We start from the raw sequence: 14,537 nt of genomic DNA, 5'->3' as shown, positions 1-14,537 counted from the left end.
TAATTATATGCAAGTCATTGTGGAGATTACCAAAAGAAGATACCCATTGCCCTTAAGAAACCTAAACTTGCTTATATAAAAATATAATTTCTGGCATGGCAGTGATTATGGTATTTCAAAATATTTCAGTTTTTTTTCACATGTGCAGGCACCAGCAATCGAACCTGGGTCTCCAGTGTGGCAGGCTAGTATTTCAGTTCTTTTAAAAGAATATTGGTGTCCACTAGTCTATTTCTGAAAGGTATAGATACTATGTTAGTAAATGTGATAACCTCTTTGATGACCCTATTTTATCTGTGTTAATCCCCAATTAGTATCGGTGTCAATCTCCAATTAGTAGAATTTGTTATAGTCTTTTGTCTTTGGTGCCCTCTTGTGGATTTTTTATAAACTGCTTGTAACAGCACAACAGTTTTTAAAGATGTTATTCTTATTTTAAAATATTTGATTTTATAAGCTTCTTTATATTTTGTTAATCCTTTGACATGCTTTTGGCTGTGAGAGAAAAAAGAAAAGTCATGGTTAAGTTTGCTTTTACTTTTTAATTTACTCTATTGTATATCAGTATTATGCACAGGGGATGTAAGATAATCTTTTGTTTGGAAACTTTTAATATAATGCCAAGAACTTGTTCAGTCTTGCATCATGGAGCCTCTGAAGTCCTGCCCACACACCTTCTCACCATTTAGACTTCTTGTACTGATGAACAAGTCTTTTATGACTTTTGGAGATCCTGACAGTTCTGATGAAACTTTAAAGCATTCCTGTGAACATGTAAAACATTAGGATGCATGAAGGCAGAAATTTCTGTTTGTTAAAGATAGGTATGTCAAAGACAGCAGCTGTATAAGCTATTATGCTCTCTTTAACATGAAAAAGAAGGGCCACCTAATTATTGCAAATCTTAGTCGTTTTTTCTAGTGAATACCACTTTATTACTTTCTTCAGCCTGTCAAACAGTGAAGTAGTACTTAAGGGAAGCTATTTAAAGGACAATATTTTAAAAATTTTCTTAGTAATTCTTAGCTCAGTTGGGTTGAACATGTTACTAATGAGACCAGTGTTCATTCTACTGCAGGCTTCACTTAGAACACAGAAACAACTAAAATGCACAACTGTAAATTGATAACAGGAACAATGGGAACAGAGCTCTGTGTTATCCTTTACCATATTTGGAAGTACAATTCAAAGGTAGTGCTGTATTACATTGTTTACCTAGATTTAGCCAGAGTGCTTTTTATTTAGTGGTACATAGGGTTCTTCCATGATAGGAGAACATACTCCATGATGTAAGCCATAACAAGTAAATATCCGACAGTAACCTTTGATTTTTGCCTTTCCCCTTACTTTGTAATTCTAAGCCCACTAAGTCAAGTGATATTAAAATCTGTCAACATAGGTTAGCAGGGGGTAATCACCAACCCTTCAATTTAGTTATATACAGAGTGAGAATTGCCCCACTTTTCCCCATTTTTATGGAGTTGCACTGCATATGCCTTGTGGATGTTTTCTTTTTTGACTCTTACCACAAATTAATAATTAGGTTTCAGTTCCTTCATCCTGTGCTGAAGTTGCAAAGTCCATTCAGTTACTTTTTAGTTACAAATAAATGGCACTATCTATTTTGTTTGCTATTTTAATTTAGAGTGACACCTTTCTCTTTAAAGTCTTTTTGGTTTCTTTAGATTATGAATTTTAGAATTATTTTTTATCCATCATATCTAACTGTCTAGAATGTGTCTGGAATATGTTGAATCTTCTTTCATGACTTCTTGCAGTTTTGGCTTGATATTTCTGTTCCTATAGGACCCTTTTTACTGGGCTCTACTCCTTAACTCTGGATTTGAGACAACTTTCTCGTCTTTCCTTTCTCCGATTCCTCCTGTTTTCAAGGTTTACTATCACTCCTCTGTCAGGCAGCTGCCAAGCTACCTCCCAGCATTGAAAGTATTCTATACACTTCTAGGCCAATTTTTAATACAGTCGAATTCATATATTATTGCTTTTCATTCTAGCTGAATTTTTTTTTTTTTTGCTTGTGTTTCTCCAATCTAGAATGTCTCTGGCTACTCTTGCCTAATTTTTATCCTAAAATCCATCCCTCTAAAGAGCCTAACTTAATTTTGTGGAGCAAAGGAGTCTTAATTGTGTTCTTTGTTGTTTATTCTGATTCATCATTATATGCCCCTAAGGCAGCCCTAAGGCCTAAGGTCAGATTTAGTGTATCATTCTGATTCTCAGCTCTGTCTGTTTTGGGTTGTTAGGGATTTCCCTTACTCTCCTGAAATCTCTTTTATAGGAGTTGGCTACATTTGTTATTTGGTATTTCAGAGCCATCCCTTCATTAACTTCTCTAGGAAGTTTTAAAGATATCTAGACTACTATAATTTTGCAGTCTTTTGTGTAATTAGTTCACTTTATATATATTATGCGTTCATTTTTTTTTCCTGAAGTATAAAATGTTTTTCACTCAGAATAGCATACTCATTAGAATTGGCCATTTGAATCAAAGCCTTTAAGATCACTGCTCTATACTGATATTGTACTATTGTGTTATTGCATTAGCAATAAAGAAGTATTTAATATCATTTCAAGAAGAGAAATAATCAGAATATTTCCAGTTAGGACATCCCTAACTAAAGAATAGTCTTTCAGTATGTCATTATTGCCATAAATGATGAATACTTTACAAAACGTTTGTGCAAATATCCTTAAAATCATTCAAATAGTAGCTGAATACTTTGAAAATCGTTTAAGGTGGTAGATACTGCAAATGTAAAGATACTACTACAGTCTCAGGTTATTTCTCAGACTGTGAGAAAATAAGATTTCTTAGCAAAGAAGGAGGATTTCCTAATAATGTTTTCAAATATTTGTATTCCTTGTGGATGTTATGATTCATAAACTGGATTACCATCACTACTCTGTTTTGCATTCTTGGCACATGATGGCCTCTGATTGAAAATCCTATTGTATTCCTTACTGGAATTGGCTGGTCTCTGCAATGGGAAGCATCTGCTCTGCAGATCTATAAAATATCAACGTGTTCCTCTTTTGTGAGGAATAATAATTTTTATATAAATGAAATATAACATAAGTAACATCATAAATGACTTTTATTATAAAAATGCATCGTGACATTTTGGCAGTAATCTAAAGTATCAAGAATAATTTCAGAGTTAATGATTTTTAACAAGTATTGCTGAAACGTTTCAATACTATCACCAAATTATTAGTTTAAGTTTTCTAATTTTATATGAGTTAGTTCTCATTCCATCTGCACTTTATTCATTGCTATTGGGGTGCCATCTTCTCATTAGTGAATTAAGGGTTCACTCTATTTTTTCAATGCTTTTTTGTGTGTGTCAGTTAGTGAAATAGATGAATATCCTTTAGCAAAGTGATTTTTTAAGTAAAAATAATATGCAATAAGAGCAGTCCCTTCCGAATTTGATTCAATGTTTTTACAGTTTTACAGATTATCTAAGTCAATTGTGTGACTCCAGAGGTGTAAACTTCATTATCCCTTCATAGATTTCACTCCAGTTTAGAATATAAGAAGGTTAAAAGTTCTATTTCATACTGACCTACTGTTATGTTTCTTGTTAAATTTAGTAGTCACAGCATTGACTCTTACAAGGATAAGAGACAAATGATTCACACATATAAAATTAGATTTAGTAAAATAAAAAAAAATTAGATTTAGTGTTTTGTGAATAGACTGGTTACAATCATGGCAAAATAAAATATTAAATGAACAGTAGATTTTAAAAAGGAACTGATAGAAAAATCAATGTTTATTCCTCTCTTCTCAGTAGCGCCTACTGGAATGAATAAATCCCAAGATTTTTTTATTAGCTTTGTAACCAGGGGTAAATCACTTGATTTATATGTACGTCAGTTTCCTCATTGAAGTTAGCAAAATGAAACATGTTGTAGCTAATCTTAAAGGCAAATTCAGTTAGATATGGGATATACAGTAGATATTTAAAAGCCTTACACAACTGGAAATTACGTCTCAGGCTGTCAGAATCCTTGCTTCTCCACTTATTTATTGTTGCACCTTGGGCAAATTATTGAATCTATCCAGTTTCAGGCTCATCATCTGCACAATGGGGCTAATGCCCCACAGTATTAATAAAAGGATTGCATAAGGGTAAGCCTATAAAAATGCCTTAGCATAGTGCTTGTAAGTCACTGGCAATAATGATTTTTATCATTATTCAATAAGTGATTAACAGAATAATTCTAGTATTAACTAGAATTAATAGCATTAGTTTCCTCCCCAAACTTTCTTTGATAATCATTCTGTTTTGTAATAAGTTGATTCAAATAAAGCTGTACATTAGAACCTCACAGCATTCTCCATGTTGTTTGCTGTGGTACTATTTCAGATGAGGGCTTTAATATTCAATTAATAGATTATACAATGAGGACAAGGTTTTGTTCTGGATAGTAGGGGTGTATCTGTTAACAAGATCTGGTTACTGCCCTTATAAATTGAGGAGTGTAGTAGGGGATTTAGACCAGACAAGCACATAGGCAGTTACAATATTGTGTAATAAGTGTCATGTCATGATTGGTGCAAGCACCAGATTATAGAAATACAAAGTCACAGTACCTAACTCAGTCTTAGGGTATCTTAGCTTAGAAGAGATGTCTGAGTGTAGTTCTTATGAAGTCATAATATAAAGAAACCTCACTGGCATATATGTATATATGTTACTTTATGTAGTCTACTTACCCTTTAAGTCCTGTCTCAAGGGCTGTCTCTTCTGTGTGACCTTTTTTGCTTGGTAGAGTCAGAATTAGAGGCCTACTCTTGATACTCCTGTTGTGCTTTGTCAACACTTTTCTTACAGCACTTAACAAATTGTTTTCCAGTTTATTGTTTATATATCAGTCAGTTTCTCCTGTACCTCAAGCTCTTTTAGAAAAAAAAAAAAACTGGAACAAAATTTACTCATCTTTGTACCTCCAATGCCTGTTCCACTTCTTGACACATTGTATATGTACAATAAATGCTTGTTGAATGAATTAATAAGAAAATATAATTGATTTAGTGAACAAATATTTATCAAGTACCTACGATGTGTCAAGCATTCTTAACAGTGGGGATTCAGCAGTGAAAAAAAAAAGTCTCCTGCCTTAAGCACATTTACATTTTAGTGGTGGAGATAATCAATAAATAAACACACATATATATGTATATGTAAAATAAGGCTAGGTAATGATATGTACTATAAAGAATACAGAAGAATGAAAGAAATAGAGTGATGGAGGGTTCAATTTTAAATTGGTCAGTAAAAGCCTTACTGAGGAGTTGACATCTAAGTAGAGGTCTGAATTAAGTAAAAGATCGCACTGTCTTGGGAAAGCATTCCAGGCTGAGAGATCACCCAATTTAAAGACTCGAGGAATGACATGCTTAAAATGTTCAAGAAATAGAAAAGGAGGCCAGCATAACTGGAGCTTGGTGAGCAAGAAGGAATGTGATGGAGATGGAATTGGCAAGATGTTGCTGGGCCAGATCACATTTGGCCATGGGAAAGATTTTGAATTTTATTCTAAGTATAATGGGAAGCCAAATGTAGGATTCTGAGCAGGGGAGTAACATGATCTAATTTATCTTTTAAAAATATCAGTCTGTCTCTTGTGAGGCAAGAGTAGAAACAGTGAAAAACAATTTGGAAGCTTTTTTTTAATAGTCCAAATGAGAGAAGATGGTGGCTTGGACTAGGAAAGATCTGTTGAGGATAGGAGGTGGTGACATAAACTGTTATTATTGTAAACCTGCACCTCTACCCTTAAGCATTCAGGTAGATCGAAATTTAATTGTAAGTAAGGTACATGTATTTAGTAGAATAATGAACTAAGAAATAAAAGAAGTGGTTTTTAGTCCCAAACTCTACTTTTCAGTAGATTTGTGACCTTGGGGAAGTCTTATTTTCTATGGGCCTCAGTTTTTGTTTTTTTTTTTTTCACGAGCAGGCACTGGGGAATCGAACCATGGCAGGTGAGAACTCCACCACTGAGCCACCATGCCCACCCTATTTTTTTTTCAAATATAAAATGAAGAGGTTGAATTAATTTCTCTCTAACTGTAAAGAGCCATGATTTTTTAGTTCTGTGAAAAAGTAAATATTTATTGAATACTTACTGTTCACTGAAGAATTAAGGGGATTCAGAAGTACTATAAGACATTCTTGTCCATAAGGTACTTTTACATGTATAAAAGGTTTTACAGAACAGTTGCTCATAATATACATGCATTTAAATGCAAAAGAGTGTAATGCAGGTTGTAAATGCTATAGAAGTTTGGAGACAGGTAAGTATTAGATTGAATTATCCATGGAGGTAATAGATATTTGATTTGGAACTAGGTAGGATTTAGTTAAATGGAGAGAGGAAGAAGGACATCCTGGGTAGATGAGAAGACATGAGCAAAGAGGAGGTCTTAATGAGCGTAGCATGAAATGGGTTTGTGGCTGAGGGGAAGTCAGTCAAGGTCAACCTGATTGTGTTGGAGGATATGTGAACAGTGGAAAACAGAATAAGAGAAGAACAAGGAGGATATTAAAATCTAGACAGAAATGTTTAAATTTAACATAGACAAGAGCAGGGAGATTGGTAGAAGAATATTATGATACAAATATTGTTCACAATACTACGTACTTTGTATTGTGTAGTTTGAGGGAGGTGGGAAATGACATTGCTCAGAGTAGCATATGGGCTTTTACATACCTTTTCTCATTTATCACCATAACACCAATGGAAGAAACTTTAGGTGGTGCCTAAAGATCTTATACCTAGTAGGTGATTAGAACCAGGATTTGATTTAACATCTGTCTGATTCTAAAAGGTCAGATAGGAGAGGATGTTCAGTCAGGAAACATTACTTGCAGTAACCGAGATCTGAGGTAATGAAGGGTTTACCTAATAGCAGTGATAATGGAAAGGAAGAAATAGAGCTGAGAGAATTTTTTGAAGAAGAACGTGTTAATGATTATATATGGGAAATGACACAGAATGAATCTAAGAGGACATTGAAGTTTTACTCTTGGATAGCTAGTGAAGATTGCTGACAGGAGTCCTAGGGTGATTGTTCTACCTTGCTAGCTGCTGGAATGTAATATACCAGAAACAGAATGGCTTTTAAAGGGGGAATTTAATAAGTTGCTAGTTTACAGTTCTAAGGCCGAGAAAAAGTCGCAATTAAAACAAGTCTATAGAAATGTACAATCTAAGGCATCCAAGGAAAGATACCTTGGTTTAAGAAGGCCGATGAAGTTCAGGGTTTCTCTCTCAAGTGAGAAGGCACATGGTGAACACAGTCAGAGTTTCTCTCTCATCTGGAAAGGCACACGGTGAACATGGTCAGGGTTCCTCTCTCGTTTGAAAGGGCACATGGTGAACACGATCAGGGCTCCTCTCATCTAGAAGAGCACATGGCGAGCATGGCAGCATCTCTAGCTGCTTCTCCTGGCTTCCTGTTTCATGAAGCTCCCCAGGAGGCATTTTCCTTCTTCATCTCCAAAGGTCACTGGCTGGTGGACTCTGCTTCTCTTGGCTATATCGTTCTTCTCTGCTCTCTCTGAATCACTTTCATTCTCCAAAATGTTTCCTCTTTTATAGGGCTCCAGAAAGTTATCAAGACCCACCCAAATGGGTGGAGACATGTCGTCACCTAATCCAGTTTAACAACCACTCTTGACTAAATCACATCTCCAGGGAGATGATCTGATTACAGTTTCAAACATACAGTATTGAATGGGGATTATTCTGCCTTTATGAAATGGGATTTTGATTAAAACATGACTTTTCTAGGGGACATACATCCTTTCAAACCAGCACAGTGATGAATGAAATTATATCCAGTTTGGGAATGTTGAGTTCTAGACGTCATTAAACATTTAACTAGGAAGTTAAAGATATAGAAAAATTGGGGTGGGTATTTGGAATTCTGTAACATATTAGATAATTGAAGGCGTGAGAATGAAGAAGTCTTTTAAAAGAGAAGAGGGTCATGAGAGAAGAACACAAGACTTTGAGGGATAATACCCAAGTTTATCCTGTAGTTTTAGGTACAGGAATATCAGACAGCTACCTCACTACTGTTAAATCAAACCACTCAAGTTACTAAGAGACAGCACTGATATTCCTTATTTTCCACATTTGCATATTGACCTCTACCTGATCTAGATTTTGGTTAGCTTCTTCTAAAAGTGGATTAGATATAAATAAATTTCACCATCTGATCAAGTTATCCAAATAGCAGATTGTTTTAGTCTGTTAAACAGAATTTGTTAGTTTATTTTTATGGCTCTATTCGAGCATATCTTGGTAAATGTTAAAGAGCATTTTTGGCTTGTACTTAATTCTTTCATGGACTTACATTTTAAAGTTAATGGCTATTACACAAGATTACAAACATTATTATACCTGTTAAAATAGAAAGTGCCAGCATACTTTATCTTTAATGTGCTCTTTTTTATATGTTTAAATATTTTTCACCACATTCTTTGTTATGCATTTGCTGACAACTTACCTACCTGAAACCTCATTTTCAAAACCAGCTAGCAGCCTTCTATTTCATCAAACAGTTTCCGTTGCTTGATCTTTTAGTTACTTAAAACTTGAGATTATTTTGGATAATTTTAGCTTTCATACCAACATTTGTATGTATATCCTTATATTAAAATTAGTAGTAATAGTCGTTATTAAAAGTATAATATACTCATACTATTGTTAAGAGTTAAGAAATCCAGCTATCTTAGAAAGATCCTCCTTCATTTCAGTATTTTACTTACAGGATGAAGATGAGCTAGATTCTCACACCATGGTGAAAACCAGTTCGGAAAGTGTGGGTACTATGCGGGCCACTAGCACGATGAGCGAAGGGGCCCAGACCATGATTGAACACAACAGCACGATGTTAGAGTCAGACCTGGGGACCATGGTTATAAACAGCGAGGATGAAGAAGAAGAAGATGGAACTATGAAAAGTATGTGGCTTTTTTCCATTGAATATTAGTTTTCTGTTTTGAAAGTATTCTTTTGTAGAAACTAGAATGGGTCTGTGTTACTTTTTGTAGCCAGTTATGGAAAATTTTGTTTCTTGACTTTTGTGGTAAAAAAGAATATAGCACAAATAAACTTTCTTATATTTTAATACAGCAGAAAGCAACAAATCTTTAACTCAGTTATAGATCTTTTTTCTGTGGCAGGCCACTAACCCGTAACTTAATTTAATTTGTAAAGGATTTGATAAAGAAAAATATAGTGTTCTTCACATTTATTTTTCCAATTAGAAAAGTGAACCTAAAATTCTTCCAATAAATACAACTTAGTGTTATTTCATGTTGTCCAAATTATCAATTAAGCCACAATGACAGAAGGGTGCAAGCTAAGGGAAGAAATAAGAACTGAAGCAGGAAAACAAGAAACACTATGAAGAAAAGAAAGATCAAGAAAGAAAGTTGCTCATACAGAAAATTCAGCTTAGTGCATATTTAGTACTGCTTGCATGTGTAAGAGAGAGTACCAGAGATGCTCCAGGGCTAAAATAATGATGAAGAAATTTTCTCTGACCTTTGTTACTTAACAGAGTAATTATAAAGATAGATTTTCACAGATGAGCTTTGTTTTTTTTAATAGCTTTTTAAGGTACTGTAGTTAACAGGGCAGGCCATTGTGATTTCATGGTAATAGGCAAAAAATGGATTAATTTCCTCTTAACATTTCCTTTCTCTTCCCCCTGCCATGCAAGAGTCATACGTGGTTAATAACAATGTCTAAGCACAAGCCTATTTTCACCATACAGTATTGCTTCTAAATGGGACAAAAGAGTAATATATGAATTCTGCCATTGTTGAGCCTAGAAAGTTACAAATATTCAAGGGATCTGCTGGTACTATAAAGTGAACATAGGAATTTGCTCTCTGACCCTTCTATTTTCTTTTTGCCTGCTTCTGTCCTTCTGAGACTGCTTGATAAGGAGTTTACTCTCATAGCTTCAAGTCATCTTACTGTTGCTGCTTTTTAACATTTTCTAGTAGATAGCCCATTATTGTTGTATATTTGAAAGGGAAGGGTCACTAAGCACAAAAACACAAACAGATTGCTATATGGTTAATCCTGAGAGGGTATGGAGGCTGGATATGGATTCTGTCTCCCACTACTGGCTTTTGCCCAGGAAAGTAGCCTGAGTCTTGGATTTCCTGAAATTCCCAGCTGGACTTCTGACCAGTATAGGCCTTCTCCATTCTTCGCAAGTTCTACCCAGCTGCATAGAGTGAAATTATGGCTTCCAAAGTCTGTCAGGGTGAAGCTACAAGTCATATCCTATAGATCAGAAAAGACCCTCTGTATTGTGTGACACCGAAGACTCAGAGCTGGAGTTATGCTGCTCTGAAAGTCAGCATTCCTACATACAACAACTGTTAAAGAAACTGGAAAACAGATCGACTTCAATTAGAGATAAGAACAAAGCTGTTCTGGTTGGGACTAAAGTAAGTTGTAATACAGGGTATAGGATGATATTATCTGTATTTTAGAACTTCATCTACTGTGTGAGACCAAAGGAGGGGAGATTTATTTTCCAAAAAATAAATTTTCTGGAGGATACTATCTAATTTAACCTTGCTGGCCAGGTCAGTTAAACAACCTAGACACATGGGACCTAGAATTGGGAACAAGGTCTTGGAATTCTGTATAGCTTAATGTAATACCTGGATATATTCCAGAGTATGTTGGGCAGATAATTTAAAAGTATTGGCAAAGTCCCTTGGGAGATTGAAGAAAAAATATGGAACTATTAAACTTTCCTTCTTGGGAAATCCCTGATACTTCCTCAGACATTAGAGGCTCCCAAGTTAATAGGTCAAGCCCTTGATCTTGATGCTTGTTCTTTTATCTATAACAGAGAAGCTAAGCCTTCCTATAACAATGCCTAAGAGTTACTTCCAGGAAACCTCTTTTGTTACTCAGATGTGACCTTTTTCTCTCAAGCCCAACTCTGCAAGTAAAGTCATTACCCTCCCCACTACATGGGACATAGCATCCAAGGATGTAAGTCTTCCTGGTAATGTAGGACATGACTCCCAGGATGAGCCTGGCCCTGGCACTGTAGGATCGACAATGCCCACCTGACCAAAAGTGGGAAAAGAAATGTAACAAGATAAGGTATTAGTGGCTAAGAGATTTCAGAAGAGTCGAGAGGCTAGTTTGAAGGTTACTCTTATGCATGCTTCAGCTAGATATTGATAATTGCCATAGTATGCCAAGCCCCAATCAACAGTATTCCTGTTAATCCTAACAAATACCTAGAGCTCCATCTGAGACTCTATAATAAAGTTTCATTCACTAAGTATATTTTTCAGAACCTCTAGATGATTCCTAGGCCAGATAAGCCCTGAAACCCAGAGTTACCAATCTCTCTGAAAGCATCAGCCAGCTGCATCCCCTTATCCCATAGTGTCAGCCCCCCTATTCAACATGAAGAAGTTAGGATGTCTATTGCCCGAATATTCCTGAAGAGTGGGAGAAAGATCCAGGGAGAAGGGGGAGTTGTATCAGAGAGATGATATGAATTTAACAAATGAGTATGACTATTGAATCATTATATTGACATTTCTTTTTAGTTTCCAATGTCTTACGGCAACTGAAAGGAAACATTTGAAATAGTAGAATTGTAATCCTTATCGTACTTTGAAATTTGTTCTAAAATTGTTTGCTAAAATGTATAAAAAATAAAAAAATAAAAAGATAGTGGTCCTTCTCCCTGCTTTTTATTTAAGGTACAAATAAATTTATTTAAGGTACAAATTGTTCTTTTATAACCATTCCCCTTTCCAAAAGGCAACTGGTTTCTAGTACATACTCTCAGGGTTTTTCTATGCATATACAAGCAAATACTTCCTTAATCTCTTTTTTTACATAAATGGTAGTGTGTTTTTTTTTTCACCTAACAGTGGTCATTAGAGGTCATTTTATATCAATCTATAAAATACTTCCTCATTCTTTTTTACAGGTAGGTAGCGTTCTGTTGTATATATGTATAATTTATGTAATTAGTTCTCTATTGCTGAACATGTATATTCTGATACTTTACTCTTACAAACAATGCTGCAATGAATAATTTTGTACATATAGAATTTTAAACTTGGGCATGTCCCTGAAAAATACCTTTCAAGAAGTGGAATTACTGTAAGGTAAAGGGCCCTCGAGTTATCTCTGCTGAAGCAGCTGCTCTTCCAGAGTCACCTATAATAAAATAAACTCTATTTTATACCCAGTGTTCAACCACTCATAATTACAACAGCCGCAGACCAGTCTGGGTAAAGCTAATATAAATGGAAAAAGAAATACGTTTGTAAATATTTGCTGGTGTTAGATTGTGAAAGACATTAGCTACAAAAGTGAAGCTGGACATTGCATGAGTACTTGGAGCCTCAGAGGTATCTAGTGGGAAGAATAGAGGTGGGAGGGTAAAAGTAATGTCATCACTGCTATAAACAGGTTTTACAAGTTTTCTTGGGACATGCCATCAGAATCATGGACTAATTTTTGGAACAAATTGTAAAATATTTTTTGCAACTTCTCTCCAGTTTCCTTCAAATGATTTTTAAACAATTTTGCTTCCTGGAGACACATCACCTCACTTTCATAGGTAAAGAAAATAGATCTGTGATTTCTAGTTTCTTAGTAAAAGTATAAAAGAGAAAATGAAAACATAGTTCAAACTGACAAGAATGTTAAATCAGGCAACTCATTTGAAACTCTTAGGGAAAGGGAGCTAGAAATTAGAATCTTTAGTACATAATGTAACATTCTAGGGATTCCAAATCCTAGAATGGAAATATTCCATTCTAGGAAAACCAAAAATAATATATTGGTGTAATTTTTTTAGGCAACAAAAATGCTGAAGACACATTAGCAAATGAGAGTGTGATTGATGTGACATAAGCTGAGCGTTTACACCAACTAATCTAAGAAATTTTAAAGAAGATTTAGAGCATGAAGGAAACTAAACTAAGAATAATTATGTGGTTTCAGGACAACTAAGGCCTGCCTCAATAACTTCTTCACATTCTTTACTATTGCTGTACAATAGTACGACAATCCCAGGGGGTTACATTAACATCACTTGATTAGATTTTTGAGAGCAATGAAGTTCTGTATTAAGGGATGATATCTAAACTGCAGAAATGTAAAAGAAATGAAAAATTGGCTCGTGCAGTTTAAAAGTTGCTAGAGCACATATACAAATCACTATCTGGTCAATTTAAAAGTGGGCTTTCCATAAAATCTCTGTGACAAAAAATTGTAGTTAGAGCATAAAACGTTTTCTTTAGGCTCTTGAAGAAAGTATTCCTTTACCCTCTTCCCCTTCCCCCTTCCTCTTCCCCCTCCCTCTTTTTATAATAAACCCCTTTTAACCTCAGATCACTACATGGTTATGAGTGATGGACCAAACTCCAATTTTTCTAACATTTGGTGCCAAAACCAGTTACAATCTCACTCTCTCCACTGTAGCTTGAGCATCCCTCTTTTTGCTTTGCCGCACCCGACACTCCACACCAGTCTTCTCCTATAAGTGGCTTGGCCCCAGTACCCTCTGGACAACCAAAATCATTGGCCTGATGAAAACAGGAGAACAGGAACTGACATCTAAGGATCACCTGTTAAGCAACATGATCTATGCATTAGGAAGAATAGTGTGTGGAAAGAGCTGTAGACTAACTGATGAAGCATTCCCTTGGAAATAAACAGCTCTGACACGTGGGAAGCTACCACTCCATTGTGATGCCTCTTTGTGACATTCTTGGTCCAAGTTGCCCCGCCCCGACCTCAACCCCACCCCTCTAAGTTTGTGCCTGGCCAGGATCCCCTGGTCATGATTGGTGGCCAGGGTTCTCCCTCTGCCCTTCATGGAGGGGAGGGCTTGTGACCCAGGCCACTGGGGCGTGCTTTGGGCATGGGCAGCTCCCAGCCGGCTTAGTAGATACACTTTTCTCAGAGTTGAGTACTGGGTGGTGTCAAAGCTGCCTCAGGACCAGCTGTCTGAGTAGGCCACATTCTTAAATGTGTAAATGTCCTTCCATTCTCTTGGGTTCTTGGTCTCACATTTATAAAGTTTCTGAGGGGCAGTGGAGATCACTGTCTGACCCAGCCCACTCCCTTCACACACTAGGGAACTTTACAAAGCTGTTACAACCTGAGGGGTCCCCATAAGAATGAATAACCAGGACATTAGAGAACTGAACTGAAAAGTGGCAGAACATTTTATGAGAGTTCTGACCCAGTTGGGGTAAAGCCCAGTGCATGCAACTTTCTATGTTGACTCAGTATTACTGGGTTGAAACATTGATTCCCTTTGGAAGTTCGTTTCATTTCCTAATACTCCTAACTTCCACTCATTGAAAATTTCAACTGTAGTATTTTGAAGTAGAAGTCTTTCTTTATATCTTTTCTGTCTCTCTCTCTCTCTCTCTCTCTCTCTCTCTCTCTATATATATATATATATATATATATAT

General features: G+C 35.8%; 1 protein-coding gene and 1 long non-coding RNA gene across 4 annotated transcripts in view; one reads left to right on the top strand and one right to left on the bottom strand.

Annotated features, from left to right (window-relative positions):
• LOC143688891 (uncharacterized) overlaps positions 1 to 13,800 on the bottom strand; it is a 35,684-nt gene extending 21,884 nt beyond the window's left edge. Inside the window, exons 1-3 of one of the 2 annotated variants that reach the window (XR_013178350.1) lie at positions 13,454 to 13,800; positions 12,187 to 12,264; positions 535 to 764 (exon numbers count right to left, since the gene is read on the bottom strand). This is a non-coding gene — a long non-coding RNA (uncharacterized LOC143688891). Of the gene's footprint in view, positions 1 to 534; positions 765 to 12,186; positions 12,265 to 13,453 lie in introns of those variants that run through there. The other variant, XR_013178351.1, reaches the window with a different exon arrangement.
• Positions 1 to 14,537, top strand: part of STK3 (serine/threonine kinase 3) — a 413,585-nt gene that overhangs the window by 298,677 nt on the left and 100,371 nt on the right. For both annotated transcript variants that reach the window (XM_077167310.1, XM_077167311.1), the window contains exon 9: positions 8,813 to 9,005. In XM_077167310.1, the coding sequence (XP_077023425.1) occupies positions 8,813 to 9,005 (193 nt within the window). The remainder of the gene's footprint in view (positions 1 to 8,812; positions 9,006 to 14,537) is intronic.

Source organism: Tamandua tetradactyla, chromosome 6 (genome assembly GCF_023851605.1).
Source record: "Tamandua tetradactyla isolate mTamTet1 chromosome 6, mTamTet1.pri, whole genome shotgun sequence".
Lineage (NCBI taxonomy): Eukaryota > Metazoa > Chordata > Mammalia > Pilosa > Myrmecophagidae > Tamandua > Tamandua tetradactyla.
The sequence above is the reverse complement of the archived record's forward strand: the minus strand, read 5'-3'. Positions and strand labels throughout refer to the sequence as shown.